The 15,737-nt window shown below is 50.9% G+C and overlaps 1 protein-coding gene across 1 annotated transcript in view; it reads right to left on the bottom strand.

Moving 5' to 3' along the window:
- LOC118157499 (paired box protein Pax-2-A-like) overlaps nt 1–15,628 on the bottom strand; it is a 70,550-nt gene extending 54,922 nt beyond the window's left edge. The window contains 4 exon segments of the mRNA XM_035311855.1: nt 9,865–10,062; nt 11,103–11,245; nt 11,247–11,269; nt 14,886–15,628. Of these exon segments, the coding sequence (XP_035167746.1) occupies nt 9,865–10,062; nt 11,103–11,245; nt 11,247–11,269; nt 14,886–14,928 (407 nt within the window). The 5' untranslated portion in view covers nt 14,929–15,628.
- Nucleotides 15,629–15,737: the final 109 nt, after the last annotated feature.

Genomic DNA, 15,737 nt, shown 5'->3' with positions numbered 1-15,737 from the left:
CGGGAGCTGGGTATCAGTACTGGAGGAGCCTCCACATGTTGTTTGGCGCAGCGGCCAAGACTGCCTTATGTAAAACCACGGCAGGTCTGCTTTTGACAACACCCAAGTCAAGCCCGCCGTGGCCTTTCGCTCCATCATTATCTCATGCCCTTTCCTCCCACCAGCCCCACGCAGCTGTGCTCTCCCCACGCTCTGCAAGCCTCATGGTGTAGCTGTCTGTCTCTGTCAGAGGCAGCACCACAAACATCGCCTCTATAAAGCCCTAAATTTGCTGTTTGTTCACTATGGAGAGGGAATTTGTGGCATTATTCATTTTCCACTTTGTCCCTGCTTGCTCAGCCCTGGTCCGTTTGTCTGTAGCACGTCCCAGCCATACGCTTCCCCTATGCCCTCACAGCATGCAAGTGTGGGTTCCTTTTCGTCAGAAATATTATTCCTTCCTCTCCTCTGCTCTTCTAGATACCCCCTCTTTCCTATTTATTTTATAAATAATTGCTATTTTGGTTTGGTTTCGATTGATTTTGTATGGATAACTTATGTATAAATGAGTATTTTTTCAAGTTCAAAAGCCTTAATTTAATCAACAAAGAAAGATTTTCTGGGCCTGAATCTAGGCAAATATTAACAGTAGGCACTGTTACATAGCTACGTTGGCAGCAGCCTTTCTTTTCAAAAGCAGGTTACCAAAACCTGTTTTTAAAAGAAATTCTAGAGAGGCATGAGTGTGTTGAAAGGCAGTAGTGCCTTTGAGAAGGGCCCCAACGTCAGTGCACAAAGACTCTCGCAGTTTTAAAGTGAGTGCCCAACAGCGGGCATTGGTAGTGAGGTTACCCTCATATTTCAGCCAGCGTGAAGAAACAGAAGCTCTATTAAGGAAAATGGGGCCTGGTTCTGGGAGTCGAAGGGCTGGGCTATCGCTGCTGCCAGAATCATTTAAACTGCCCTGCGACAAGAGGTGGAGCAGAGCATCCTGTCTGGCAGGTATTCATTTGTGACTTTGTCGTCTTGTCGCAGTCTGTGCTTTTCCTTGTGTAAATGACAGACATCAATCTGCCTTGCAAAATCTGGCTACCAGCCCTCTCCAGCGCAGGACAGTGATGGGCAGTTGGGCCAGAGCTGATTGCTGGTCTCGATGCCATTTACCTCCCAGCCAGGGACGGGAGGTCAGCCCCGTGCCTGGCACCCTGCAGAGAGGGAAGGGTGCTTACCTTGGGAGGAGAGGAACTGTGCAAACGGGAAACAGAGGAAGGAAAGCTAAACTGCCCCCCAGGAGAAAACATTTAGCAGAGGCAAACTCCACCATGTCTCTGTAGGCATGTGTGTGTGTATGATGGGGGAGTTGCTAAAAGTCTGGGGAACGGTATGCTGTGCAAATTTTAGAAGCACTGCTGGAATTCCAGAGCTAAAGGATGGCAGCAGCAAGGGATGCCCTACTTCTGTTTTTCATACAGGCAGAGACAAGCCACCAGAATCTCCTCTCCTGATTTAACAGTGAGGTTTGGGTAAATGTTTCATACATAGCATTTTCTGGGAAGCGTATCTGTGAACTCACAGGCCGTTAGCTCAGGCTTTTGGCACATCACTCTTTCTCCTCTCTGTCAAAACTAGTACACACATAAATCCCAAGCCAGACAGAGGACAAAGGAATATCCTTCCCCAACCACATCAAACTCCTGCCTCTGTTTCCTTTAGCCTACCAGCGCTTTGTGTCACCATCTACGTGCCTGCCTACACATTCCCTGCCATATACCAAAATACTCATATGTAATATCCAGCCAGCAGGCACATTTCCCTGAAGGTACAGATCTGCATTGCACTCACAGTCCCCATATAAATGTCCTATAAAAAATGCAATATAACTCTGTCCTTCTTCCTTCCCCATACCCACCCCTGAACGCATCAACCTTTCAGGTTTGCCTACAAGATATATAAACGTGCCCCCTGCCTTATCCCTATCCCGTCACTCCTCAGTCTCTAGATGGACAGACTCTGTCTGTATGTCTCAAACGTACCATGCATACATCCCGTCATTCTTCACACCCCAACCACAGCTATTTCTCTCCTGTGGCTCCAGGATTGAACTACTGTGTTGTCCATTTCCCAGCGACAAGAGGTCTAGTTACAGGGTTATTGATTGGTTTTCATGCAGACAGATGGATCTGCCTTTGGTCTCCCCACCAAAACCCACCTCTGTATGGGCTGATTGTCACTGCTCTGGGGATAAGATTGCACCAGGAGACCACCCTCCATGCAAACATCCTTCACCCAGGCCACGGATGGTAATAAATGGAGTCAGGCTGAGCCATAATAAAAGCAATTGAGTGGGTTACCTGTGCAGACGCGAGATTTATACCTCCTCATATTTGATGTGATTGTTTTATTGAGTTCTCAGTGCAGTTAGGATGCCGTTTATTTATTTATTTATATGCCTACTTATCGGGGAAGAGGGGGGAGGCTGTCGCAGTCTAGCCAGCATTCACCCTCAGTCTTATCAGATAAGAGCCCGAAGAAGAGGGCTCTCCAGTTTTGCTCTGCCTTTTACCTAGAGTTGGCTTTGGCGAGTGAGCCCTGACCGGGTAGCTCATTCCTTTTTAGCAGACAAAGATGTTTGTTTAATCCCTGAAACCTCGAGGACTGTCTGAATGATGAGCCTAGTAGATGTTAAGGGGATGGTGTAAAGAAAGGCACACATATATGGTGATTTTCTAAAAGAATCTCTCAAAAGAAATTCCTATTTACGCTGTGCCTGTTTTGGACAATGGGCTGTGATCTAGGCACAGAGCCTCTTTATGCTATTGCAATAGAAATAGGAAGCACCAGCATTGCTTCTGACTCTGTCATCACATGTGAGCATTCAGAAATATTAGCAGGTGCAAATTGATTGGAAATGAATATTTGTAAGTGCACTCTGTGGAGTTTGGAAACCAAGTGATTAGATTTGTGATTTTCAGCTGGGTAGATAGCCATATAAGTGCTACAAAATCAGCTCTCAGTTACTGGCACTAGAGAAAATTGGAGGCTAACGCTGAATATCATACTGTCTGGTATTTCATCACAAGCCTAACGGTGTTTGTTGTTGGTTTTCCAGCTCCTCTAGTCAAGAGATAGCATGAGAATTTCAGTTCTCATTTAATAAGGGATGTTTCCAGGGCTTCTGGGGGCTTGAAAAGGGTCCTGTCGGCTCCCTGAAGACTCAAAGGACTGCATTGTTGAGGTGTTTTTAAAGTTGCTTAATGGGAGTCAGCTATCCAAATCCCTCTAAAATTTTGAAGTAAAAAAAGAGAAAACGAGTAAAAGCAAACCCACATTGTATAACAGGCACTCATGATTTGTATGCCAATTGCACAATTTAGGGCTCTGCCTTAGCATTTTTAATCAGCTGGGACTGGTAAATATGTCCATGCATGTATAGGCTGCACTAGATTAATTGCTATTACAGTGGAAAAATCCTCATTCCCATTAGCTCTCAGTTTATAGAACAATTGTTTGCAAGCGAAACTCAAACCTTTCTGACACTTTCAGAGTAGTAATCATTATCACAGCCACCAACACACAGACGGGATTTCCTCAAGACCTAGTTAGCCGCACTGTTGTCAGGCCAGTGGCAAATGCTTTCGAAAGTCTCTGTCTTTCCATTTATAGAGACCTGTGACAAATTGGGATCCCTAAATATTTTGCTGATTGCAAGAAGTGAGCCTAAACTCCGTTTGAATTTCAGCATGCCTTAATTAAAGACCACGGCAAGTTAATCAAAGTAAAACTCAGCCTTATTCAACTGTTTTGAAGTCTTATCTTTTCATTCAAGTAATATGGAAATCTTTTGTTTGAATAGGCTTCAGGATCAGAGACAGTTTTTCTGAGATACTTGATATATGGCTGAAAGCACGACTTTGTTTTGTATGCATCATGTCATCATATCATAAAGGGTCCAGCTGGCCTGCTAGAGCATTATCTATGTCTTTAGCCAACGCAAGATTATTTCTTATTGTATGTTTGCTTGTGTTATTAATGCCATCTAGTTATGTATATTCCAAGAAATTAGGAATTCCTATGGGATGCAATTCCACAACTTAATGGACCTCCATATCAGGAGGTGCCTTCTGCTACCATTTAAATGTTCCCTTTCTTATTTCCCTCCCTTCATTCCTGGCTACACTGCTTTGTTTAAATGTGAATAATTCTTTTCCTGTTGGATGGACTGTGCCCTTCAGATGACTGTATTGTTCTCACCACCTCGTCGTTGCTTGGCCAAGCCACTTATATTTTCTCCTCTTTTCTCGCAAAGTCAAATGAGTTTTTTCACATAATAGTGATTCTGGTAAATGAGGTTTAGCTCCATAAGGCTCATTCACCCAGCACTGAAATGCAGCTACCTCTATGACAGAATGCAGCAATCATTCACTAGATGCAAAGGCTTGAAAATGTTTAACTTCCAACAAAAATCAACCTTTCTGTACATGTATACAAAAAGCAAGGGCTGGGACTGTTAGATGATAAAGAGACTGTTGGGGTTCTGCACTCTGAGGTTCGCGGAACAGGGAGCTCAAAACTTCCCAGTCACGGCTACTTCTACTCACAAACTGCCTCTGTTGAGCTAATATCTGTGTAATATGAAAACCAGAAAAAATGCGGCTAGCTTATTGTAGTTACCACCATACAACCTTCCAGTGGCCAGATATGAGGAATAAGACAAAGAGAAATGCTGCGAGCATTCATTTACTCTTTCAGCTGCAGTAACATTGTCTGTAACCTCTGCTTTATGAGCCTGTCCTTTATTTGCAATGATGAAAAGAAGATAATACCAGGTTTGTGTCTGATGGAAAAGAATCTGAATTTAAAGGAGTATATTCCTTGTAATGAAGCCCTGTGCAACCCAACTGCATTCATTGCTCAGCCAAAAGCAAGTGCCAGTGGAAGCCTTCTACCTTAAGAGCATGCCCTTATGCAGGAAATTGAATGGGGACCTTAGTCTCAGCATCAGTGAAACGAGAGGATCCCTGCTAGGCTCCCAAGTTTCTTCTGCATGTATTAAGGAGTGCCAGCTTATGAGAGCTGGTAAATTATGCCGGGTGCTGTCAGACAAGGCTTCTTCGCCCTTGCTTTGCACCAGCCCGTTGCCAGTCAGAGGTTAAGCCAGTTTACGGGGCCAGTCTAATCCTTGGCCTCTCTGTTGCATAATGGACATGTGGCTACTAAACACTGACAGTGGCAATAGGTTTGTATGACACATGCACTAGCTGGTCATACGCTATGCAATTTTCCTAGTTTCCACTGCAGACCATGCAGCTGTCACTGTTTTTGGTCAGTATGAACAAGCTGCCGTTAGAGATACCGTCCTCCAAGAGCTAGTTCAGTGGGAAGGACGGGGAGAGATTCCCAGTGACTTTGGCTGTGGTGTCCTTTGGGGAAATTTTCAAGCTAGGCTAGCGAGAGTGACTCAGAAAGCTCTGTTTGCATAACATTGATTTCTTCCGCATATGACACAGACCATGCCCTAATATGCCTGCCTTGTCCCAGACTTGATTGTTTTCTCGAGACGTTACGTTTACCTCAACCGAGATTCTGTTCAATTCTTGCTCCCTTGCATGGCAAAAGCCTCGGCTGATGTAAGACAACCCTGCTCCAGTTTTGAACCTTTTCTTCTTACGTGTTGAACTGCATGGAATTTTTTAACATAAGATCACACCGTGTTTTACAAAGGTAGTTAAATACTGTTATTTTCATTTTACAGGTGGTAAAGCAGCCCCATAAAGAGTCCGTGTGACCCGACCAAGATCAGCCAGAAAGTTGACGGCAGAACTGGTAAGAGAAAGCTCATCTCCTAATGCGCCACGCTGTGCTCCGAGCTACAGGCCTGCCCACGGCCACTGACATCGGCCACACGCTCAGTATTTCATTGCACAAGTATATTTCACTGGTATTTGTAACCTGGATCAATGTGTGTGTCTTTCTGTATGTGTTTTTAAAAAGCAATCATTATTGGAGGCTTTAACTGGGAACCACTAGCCGATTGTCAGATAATGTAACAGAAAATATCTCCCCAAACCAATCACATAACACTAAAAATTAATGTTTACTCAGTGCATAAGAGAAAACTGACAAAATATCTAACAGCTTGACCCAGATAGCGTATCCACTAAACTCTGTTCTCTGCCATGACTTAGTAGCTAGATCTGCTCCTAGGAACCTAGGGTCCAAAGCATATCCAGAAGGCTGACTGAACTTCATAATTGTTTGGCTTTCGTATTCATCGAATAAGGACTAAGAGAGAGTCCCTAGCCCTGAACACAGCCTCAGGAGAGCATAAATAGAGGGACAAATTGCAGGTAGGTGTCAGGGATTCATGCCTTTAAGAGAGGCAGAAAATAATGCTTAAAGTACGATGTCCGTCGCATTGCTTGCTGCACAACTCTGAATGTATGCCCATGATGTGCCAGTCCTGTTCCCGCTAAGGTACATTGTCTAATTTAAAAGACTTTTCCGGGATGATTATTATCCCATGAAACCTGTGTTCTTAGTCTAACTGTATGTGCTGTAAAACAAAGCAAAAATTCTCATTAATGTCTGCAGCCAAGTTCGTAGTTAGGAGGCCCCCGCAAGGTTTACAGTGGGGCGTATATGAATCCAGCTGAAATACTCTAACCTGAGTGACCGAAGATAACTTGTTTATGGTTATACGATAGATGGAAAAGTTCTTGTAGGAAGTAAGGTGCTCGAGTGATTTGACGTAAGCATTAATTGCTTACCAAAGAATTACGAGCTTCTGTCACTTGCCAGCTTCTTAATTACACGCGCCGTTTGTATGTGCATGTTTACACAGGTACATGTATATATATACCTGAGCATGTATACACAATAGGTTCACCATGCAGAGGAGCTAATGTGCGAAAAGGGAACAGGAAAGCTCCCGGTGTAGAGATGACTGCTCTGTCTTGATCCTGTCAGTTCTGGTGCAGTTTGCCTATTAACTAGCTTACTGTCTAGATTTTTTGCCGTAATTAAAGCAAAACTACCACACAGCAGAGGAATATTTTTTTTCTGTATCTTGAGGGGGTCATTAAGACATGGGTTTTGCTATTGTTTGTATCTGGCCTTTTTCTGCATGAGTTTGGTACAAACAACTTTCTGATACATCTCAGTACTGAGTTACACCTCGTCCCAAATGCATCCTGATATCAGTAGTGCAACACTGACAGATCAGTGCAATGTAGGCACATATAAATCATCTATCACAAAAAAATAATTAATGGAAAATATTTTTTTAACGTTTTAGGGAGACTGTAAAAGTGGAATTGAAATAGCACTGTTTTGTAGTCTTTCACATGAAAGGCTGTTAATGCCAGAATAGTACCCAGAAAGAAAGAAGAGAAAATGCAATTAATGTATTTTCAGAAAATCTTGTAATAACCCGAAGTACTTGTTTTCCATATACAAAGTGATCTCCACTCTGAAGTGCAGTATTCACAGTCTATCTAGGGAGCTAGATAACCGCCTTTTTCTGTAAAGACCCCGTTGGCTCATGGATATAGCTCTAACGGTTCTGGACACTGGGTCACTGACATTTTTGCTTTGGAAACCCCACATTTTGAGAAAAAACAAAGACACATATTTCAAGCGGGTTGGTTTTAAAAATTGTCATCTCTCTGAAGTGGCTCAGAGAGTTGGAGTGTTGGACAAACTCTGGGTTGTGATTGTACAGCTGGTAAGGGGGATGCAAAGGAACGTGCTGTTACAAAGCATTTACCCAATTCTCTGCTTACTTTGACAATGGAAGAGTAAAAAATTGTGTATTTGAATTCTGAACTTAGTCCTCTCCTTGTGTTTTGTGAGCTGGAGTCACAAAGCCACTGGAGTGACAAAACTCACGCTACCCTCCGTGGCAGCAGGATCGGGCCCTCAGACGCTCGCTGTTTCCTATTCTGCTGCAATTTTTTCCCAGTTCTCTGACCTGCTCTTGCCTAGCGCAGACCTGCAAGTTGTGCGACCTGTCTTGTTACGGGCTCGCTTCTCACAGCTGTGGGCCTCGGGGAGCCACATACAAAGGTGAATGGTGTGAAGTTGGGTCCGAATTTTTTAAATGAACAGGGAAAGCTTTGATCGTATGAAGTCAAAATGTTCTGGTGCCTTGGTGCCTACACACTCAAATGCCATCACAGTTTGAATCAAATATGGTGGGTCACAGCTGAGCCTCTCTAATACAATAACACTTAGCAGTTACAAAGCCCTTGTCCTTCTCAAAGCATTTTATAAACGCAATCCAGCTGACATCTGTTCCCACCTCCTGAGATGGTTCAATCTCCATTCCCAGGCTGGGGAAACTGAGGTGTGAACCCCCCAAAGCCCCGACACAAACTGGTAGCAAAGCTGGGAGCAAAATCTGGCCCCGGCCTTCTCCCCGGGACACCGTGAGGTGCCAGGGCCAGCAGGCACGGGGCTGTGGCTTCGGCAACATGGGGATGCTGACATCCCCTGTAGCCAGCAGCAGCCTCTGCGTGCCTCTGGTCCACGTCTCCTGTGTCTCCAAAGACCCCGGAGCCCTTCCTCTGGACTTGTGTACTACTTGCTTAATTCCTCCCAGGGAGAGCTGGCTGTCCTTCCGCAGCTGCCTTTGTAAGGTGTCTGAATGTCAAACTGTTATTATTTCAATACCTGACTGCGAGAGTAACAGAGACCTGGAGGTTTTTTAGGAGGGTGTATAATTAGCCGATCAGTATTATGTTACCCTGTTCATAACTTAATAACCATTTTAATACAGATGGCACACACAGGGATAATTTCCTAGGGTAGCCTAGCAGTATATTACAGAGACTGTGTGTCTGAGGGAATCTTCCTTAGCCAAGGTACATTCCACCAGCTAATTCTACCTGCTGTTTTCAAGATGATTTGGGATAATTCCATATCATTTGCAAAATATTAAAACCCATTTATATAGGATGCCAGATTTAGAAATACACAGCCTGAGTTATTAGACATATTTTGATAAATCTACCATGTAAAGCGCGAGACAAAAAATACCACTGTGTTTTCCCTGCTGTTTATTTTTTTTGCTTCCCTTGCTATAAATACACCAGGTTTAAAAAAATCTGGCTAAACTCGCTGTATATCAAGAGGACCGATATACTGACTTGGGCATTTTTGTCTATGCCAGCACTACAGAAGTCTGCGTGCATATGTACGCACACCCTATGTACATTTATTTGGACGGGGAGCTCTGTATATTTGGGATTACATGCAGAATTTCTTGAATTCTGACTCTTACTGTCGGTGCTGTACTTTTGTATGCACCCTTGGCAAATATTGCTGTGTTCCTAGGGACTGTGGGTGCAGGCGAGGTGCGTGAAGCCGCGTCGCACGGCGGCAGCGCGGTGACTCGGTGTGCGGGGCAATGTCCTGCGTGTCACCAAGGTGTGAGGACCTGCAGCCTGGGGTGGATGGATGGCTGTGCGGGGTTTGTACAGCCCCGGGATGCGCGCTGGGCTAACGCTCCTCTACCCGAACCACCGGCCTTTCCCCTCCGACCTGCCGCTGTTTGCCCGTCGTGCGGTTCCTTCCCACACCCCGAGGCCCTCCACCGACAGAAGCCGCTCCCCAGCGGCTGGGGGAGGAGGAGGAGGGAAGAAAGACCCCGCCAGCGTCCGGCCGCTGAGCGGGGAGCCCGGCCCGGGGGGAGCCTCCGGCGGCCAGGACGGCGGGCAGGGGCCGGCTTCTGCTCGGAGCCTCGGCGCCTGGCAGGGCTGGCGGCGGCTCCCCCGGGGGCACGGAGGTAAAACCGTCCAGACACCCCCGGGGCTTGCCACATAGGCCGAGCCCCGCGCCACGGCCGGCTCCCGGTCCCGGTCCCGGTGCCTGCAGGCTCGCCCTTACCTGTTTATGGAGGAGACGCTGGGGACCGTGTCGTTGTCGCAGATGCCCTCGGCCAGTAGCCTGTCCCGGATCTCCCAGGCGAACATGGTCGGGTTCTGTCTCTTGTACTCGGCGATTTTATCCACTACTTTGGGGGTCGCTACTTTGGGTTTGGAGCCGCCGATCACTCCGGGCTTGATGCTCCCCGTCTCGTAATACCTGCCGCGCCAGAGCACGACGGTCGGTCAATGCCCGGCCGGGCCCCCCGCCGTCCCCAGAGCCCCCTGCCCCGGCGCGACCGCGGCCCCGCGACCCCCCCCGGCAACCGGCCCCCGCCTTTGGGCCGCCGGAGCGCGGCGGTGAGGGCACCAAGGGGTTGCACGGGGCTGTACGGGGCTATACTGGACTATACTGACTATACGGGGCTGTACCGGGCTGCACCGGGCTGCGGGAGCCGCCGCTCCCGTGCAGGGCTCCCCCCTATTTTTTTCCTTTCCCTTTGGGTGCGTGTGTGCTGGTGTCTGGGGGAGCGCTGCGCTCTTGCTGCCTTCCCCGCGGGCTCTCCTTTCGGGCCCGAGCGGCGGCAAGCCTCGCCGCGCTGCGGCCCGCGGGGACGAAGCCCACCGACGCCGGGGCCGGGTCGGGCGGCCTCGGAGGGGCCGGGGGGCGCGGGAACAGCCGGGCAGCGCCGGGCAGAGCCGTGCTCCCGGTTCCCCAGCGAGCTCCCGGCCCCCCGGCGGCCCTGGCACGTCCTTCGCGAAGGGCACGGCGGCGGCAGGCAGCCCGCCCACCGGCACCGCCGGCACGGCCGCCGGGGATGCTTCTCCCCGCATCTTTGTTTATGGAGATTTATCTGTTTGCCCCGCTGCTTGTTTATTTACCGTGCATTTGCTAGGGCCGCCTACGAATTGTTGTGAGATAGGCTTGGTTTTTTTGTTGCCTTTTTTTTTTTTTGGGGGGGGGGGGGGGGGCGGGGGAGAGGGGGTCGTTCTCCTTTGGTGTTTTTCTTTTCTTTTCTCCCCCTCCCCAGCCTTTCTCTCGCGAACCGATCCCTTCCCGCACCTCCCGCACGCCGCGCGTCCTGCCGCTGTGACGGGGGCGGTGGCGGGCGGTGGGCGGTGGGCAGGGGGCGGTGGGCAGCAGGGAGCGGGCATCGCCGCGGTAAGGGCCGGGGGGGGCACAGAGCGGCGCAGCGCGGCGCCCGGGGGCACGCTGCTGCCCCAAGGGAGGGGAAGGAGCGGCCGCGGTCCGTTCCTTACCTGCCCAGGATCTTGCTGACACAACCGTGGCTGACCCGCAGCTGCCTGGAAATGTCACAGGGTCGCACCCCCTGGTGAGCCAGCTCCACTATCCTTTGTCTCACCACGTCAGGTAGGGGCCTGCCGTTCACAAACACCCCCCCCGAGCTGGTTCACACCCCCGTGCCCTGCTGGGGAAAGAGAAAGAAAAAAAAAACACAACAACCCACGCACACCAGAAACACACCGTTAGTCGTGGGTTCTTTGCCACTCGGACTGCAAAATCTCCCGTCACTACGGATGGATGGGGGTGACGGGTGAGGGGCTGGGGGGGGGGGGGCGAGACGTGGGGAAGAGACAGTAAAAGGCAAGGAGTCGGGGAGGGAAAGAGAGAACACGAGAGAGAAAGAGAACGAGAGAAAGAAAGAGAAGGAGAGGAAAGAGATGGGGAAGAAAGAAAAAGAGAAAGAAATGAAAGAAGGAAGGAAAGAAAGAGGAAAGAAAGAAAGAAAGAAAGAAAGAAAGAAAGAAAGAAAGAAAGAAAGAGAAAAACGGGGTTGAGAATAAGATAAAGAAAGAAGAATTAGAAAGGACTAAGGGCGATGGAGATGGCACAGAGGGGGAAGAAGCGTGAATTTCCCCGAGCCAGCTGGGGACCCCCCGCGCCCCGCCTGCCCCCGGCCGCCCGCACCTCTGCCCGCAGCGGCTGCTGCCCGAGGCCATTGTCGCGGGGCGAGGATGGAGCCGGTGCCGGCTGCGGCTCGTCTCGGAGTTGGGAAGCGAAACGCTCCCCAGGTCCGGAGCCCAGCTGCTCGGCGGCCCCGGGCAGCCCCCGCTGCAGCCCCGTGCTTTCTACCCTTGCGCTTTTCCTCTCTCGTTGACTTCGCTTTCCGCGATTTTCTTGCACATTGTCAATTCCAGCTACTCGCGACCCCGCCCTCCCTTATCCCGCAGCAAGTCCCCTCCACAGCGCCTTGTCTCCGGTTATTTTGGGATGGGAGTTGAGGGGATTCGGACGGAAGAGGAGAGGGAGGAAGAAATGGAAGGGGAGAGGAGGAAAATATCGTGCGTCCCGCGCTCGGGTTTCGTTTACAGACAGACCCTCTCTCTGTCAGCTTTCGATATTTAAAAGAAAAATCCGCCAGTAGGAAAAAAAAAAAAAAAATCTTAACAGGCTCTCGCGGCTCCTTGTTTGTTTGTTTGTTTTTCTATTTTTTTTTCATTCTTTCTTTTTTTCCCCGCGCAGATCTAAATCAGGGCGAATTTAAATTGCTCCGCTTTCCCCTGTTTCTCCCTTCCGAGGCAAAAAACCCCGCTGTCTCCCACCCGGGACTGCTTGGGCGCTTTTTTTTTTTCCGATTCGCCTTTCTCAATTTCGAGAAACAACTTGGCGGGGAGGAGGAGGATCCGAGCGCGCACCTGCGGGGTGCGGGCAGGGGGAAAGCACAGCGCTGCCCGGCGGAGCTGGTGCGGGTGCGGGAACCGCTGCGGGTGCGGCCCCGCTCGCTCGTTGCCCGCTCCCCGGCGGCTGGCAGACGGAGATAGAGCTGTGCAGAGCACGCCGCCTTCGAGCCGGCCTCTTGCACAGCCCCAGCCTCCTTCCCCGCGGGGAGATCTTAGTTGGTCGCGCGGTTTGCTGAAAAATGATCTGTTTGTATTTTCGCTGAGGGTTTTTTTCTTTTTCTTTTTCTTTTTTTTTTTTTTTTTTTCTTTTTTTCCTCCCCTGCTTTTGACACTGACTTATTGGCTCTGAACTTAGTGGAAACTCTCATTGCCCTGCGATCGATCCAAGTCCTTTCGCACAAATAGAGTTTTTTCCATCCCCCCCCCTCCCCGGTGAGGATCACCCCCACCTCCCTGCCAGCGAGCCGGGGGCTCCCGTCCCTTCCCCTTGCCCGAGGAGCTGAGGTGTCGCTGCGCTCTTTTGTTGCTCTTTCGTAAAAGATATTTAGGGCTTCGGAGGGGAGGGGGCACGCTTGTTTTGCTCCACCAAAACCTGCGGGTGCGTGTTGCTCTGTTTTCTTCGTTTGTGCACAGCCCCCTCTGCACATGTTGCCTCTAAAGTTACAAGACAGTAATTTCTTCGGCAACTCCGCGATAAATAATTCAGGGCGCCTTTTATAACTCGCATTACAAAGTATTAAAAGGCAACAGATGCAAAAAAGATTAAAAATTAATAATTCCAATTATCGCACCCCGGCTATTTTTATTTTTTTTTTTTTCACGAGACTTGGGTTTGCTCCGCACCGTGCTTTCCCAAGGTTATTTCCGTACGAGCAGGGGGATATTTTGGGGCATTTATCTGCGTGGCAGTGCCGGGCTGTGTGTGCATCTGCCCGAGCAGCCGAGCTGCTTTCCTACCGATCGCGTTTGCTGCCTGTGCGCGCTTGCATCGGGAGCCCGCGCCCGAGCGTATTTTAATTGCTTGCCAATATCTAGGTCTGCCCAGCCAGAAATGCATTTTCGGGAACAAGTCAAACGCTGATTAATATTAGTAGGATTATTCGGAAGCCGAAATTGTTCCCGAATCTCAGCGGAGTTTGCAGAAATGAGCGTCTCGGTGGCGAGATGCCTCTCTCGGCTGCCTGCATATTCCAGCGCGTACCGAAGGCAGAATTACTGCCATCACTTCCGAGGGAAGGTCGCGCCCGAGAGAACTAAAAATAATGCCTAACGCGGGGGCCGTTTTCTGTTAGAGGTCCTCGAAAATTAAATCTTAAATTTTAAGCTGTGCGCTGGAAAGCATTAATTTCCGAGCGGGAAGGCAGTTACCTACATCCACGGTTGGGGATCTGATGGTGGCTTTCTATCTCTGCGCCTTCCTTCTCCTGGCAAAATCGTCATTTTTTAAGCCTCAAGCGTTTCGATTTTAGACCTTTTCGGTTTGTTTTTATGCAGCGGGCAGGGCGTGTCCTCAAAAGTTTCGGTGTCAAAAGTTACAAATTGCTCTTAATTATTCATTTCCTGACCCGAGATGGTCCCAAGCTCGGCTCTATATTCCTATTTGCTCTTTAATTTAAAGCTCGGAATTATTTTCCCTCCGTGCAGTGAAATTAAAATCCCTCAAAATTCCTCGCTACCCTGCCTGGCGAAGGAGCCTTCTCGCCTTCCTTCGTCCCCCTTTTTGGGAAGAAAGGTTCTCTAAAGTGAAAATACATCACGAATCCACTTCCCTGGCCGCCAGGAATGCATTTTAAACGCACGCCGAGGAGCTGCTAAATAACCCGGGAGGGACCGTGACTTCTCGGGGAGCTCGGGAAACGCCCGATTCCCCGGCCCCACCGCTGCCCTATTTTTCCCTTAGTCCAGCCTTGAAGCGAGCCCGGCCGGAGCGGAGCCCGGAGCAGACCGGACCGACCACGCCGTTCGTCCGAAAGTGCCGCCCCCCCTCTCCGCCGGCGAAACCCGAAACCAGAGCAAATCCCGGCCAGCGGCGGGGCAAATTGTCAGCTCGCACACACGTACGATTGCGGGAAGCCCTCGCCCCGCGGGGCCGGGAAAATCGAAAGGGTCGGAGCCGAGAGCTGGCAGGAGCCGGGGAAAAGTCTCGTCCTCCGAGGGGCGGCTCGGGCACTGCCCCTGCGGGCTCTGCTCGGGACTCGCTCGCAGCCCAGGCCCGGCCGCGGCCCCGGCCCCGCGCCCTCCGCCGGGGTGCCGGTGCCCGGTGTCGCCCCCCCGGGACGGAGGCTGGCGGTGCGGGGATGGGGCCGGAGGAGGAGCGGGGGGGGGAGGAACGGCCGGGGAAGGAGGGATGGAGGGATGAGGAGGGCAGAGCGGCGGAAGGAGCCGGGCTCCAGTACTCACGGTGCATTGCTGAGAAGGGGTCTGCCTTGCAGTGCATATCCATGGGGAGGCAAAGGAAGGGGAAGAAATCGGCTGAAGCCGCCGTGTCGCCTCTAAAACTCAACTTCAAGACTTAGGGGAGAAAAAAAATAAGAGGGAAAAAAAAAAAAAAAAAAAAAAACAACGAAACAAACCAAAACAAATTTAAAAAGGCAAACCAAAAAGGACACAGAGGGAGAGGAGAGAGGGGAGCGGCGGGGTGCGCTGCCCCCCTGCCCGGGGAGCGGGGAGCGAAGAACTTTCCGGGCCGGGAGGGCTGCGCCGGGGGCCGGGGCGGCCGAGTCAGCAGAGTCCGAGGGAGCGGGGGGCTGGCGGCGCCGGGGGGGCAGGCGGCTGTCATGGCTGGGGGGGCCGGAGCATCCCCGGCGGCGGGGAGGGGTGCCGGGGCGAGGCGGCTGAAGGCGCGGGAGGACGCGGCTCTCCCTCCTCCTCCTCCTCTTCCTCCTCCTCCTCTTCCTCCTCGGGTCCGGGGCTAGCCGATGGAAGTTCAAAGCGGAGTAGCAATCCCCGGGAAAGCCGCGAGCGGCGGCGGCCGGCGCGCCCCCTCGTCTCGGCCGGGCGGAGGATCCGGGCGCCCGGCGGACTTTTCGCCCGAGGTGGGAAGTGCTTGCGAGGAGCCGGGGCCGGAGACTGGAGCCTCCTCTCCCGGTGTGTGTCTCTCTAAAAGCCGCAGCGCCCTCAGCCCCCCGCCCGCCTCCCCGGAGATGGATGACTTGTCAGACAAAGGCAATAGATTCCGACACTCTCTGATTCGCCAGCGCGCCGAGCCGAGCGCGGCGAGGAGGGCCGGGCCGCCGCTCCGGCGCGGGGGGG

This window comes from Oxyura jamaicensis (genome assembly GCF_011077185.1).
Source record: "Oxyura jamaicensis isolate SHBP4307 breed ruddy duck chromosome 6 unlocalized genomic scaffold, BPBGC_Ojam_1.0 oxy6_random_OJ106525, whole genome shotgun sequence".
Lineage (NCBI taxonomy): Eukaryota > Metazoa > Chordata > Aves > Anseriformes > Anatidae > Oxyura > Oxyura jamaicensis.
This window is presented reverse-complemented; position numbering and strand designations above follow the sequence as displayed.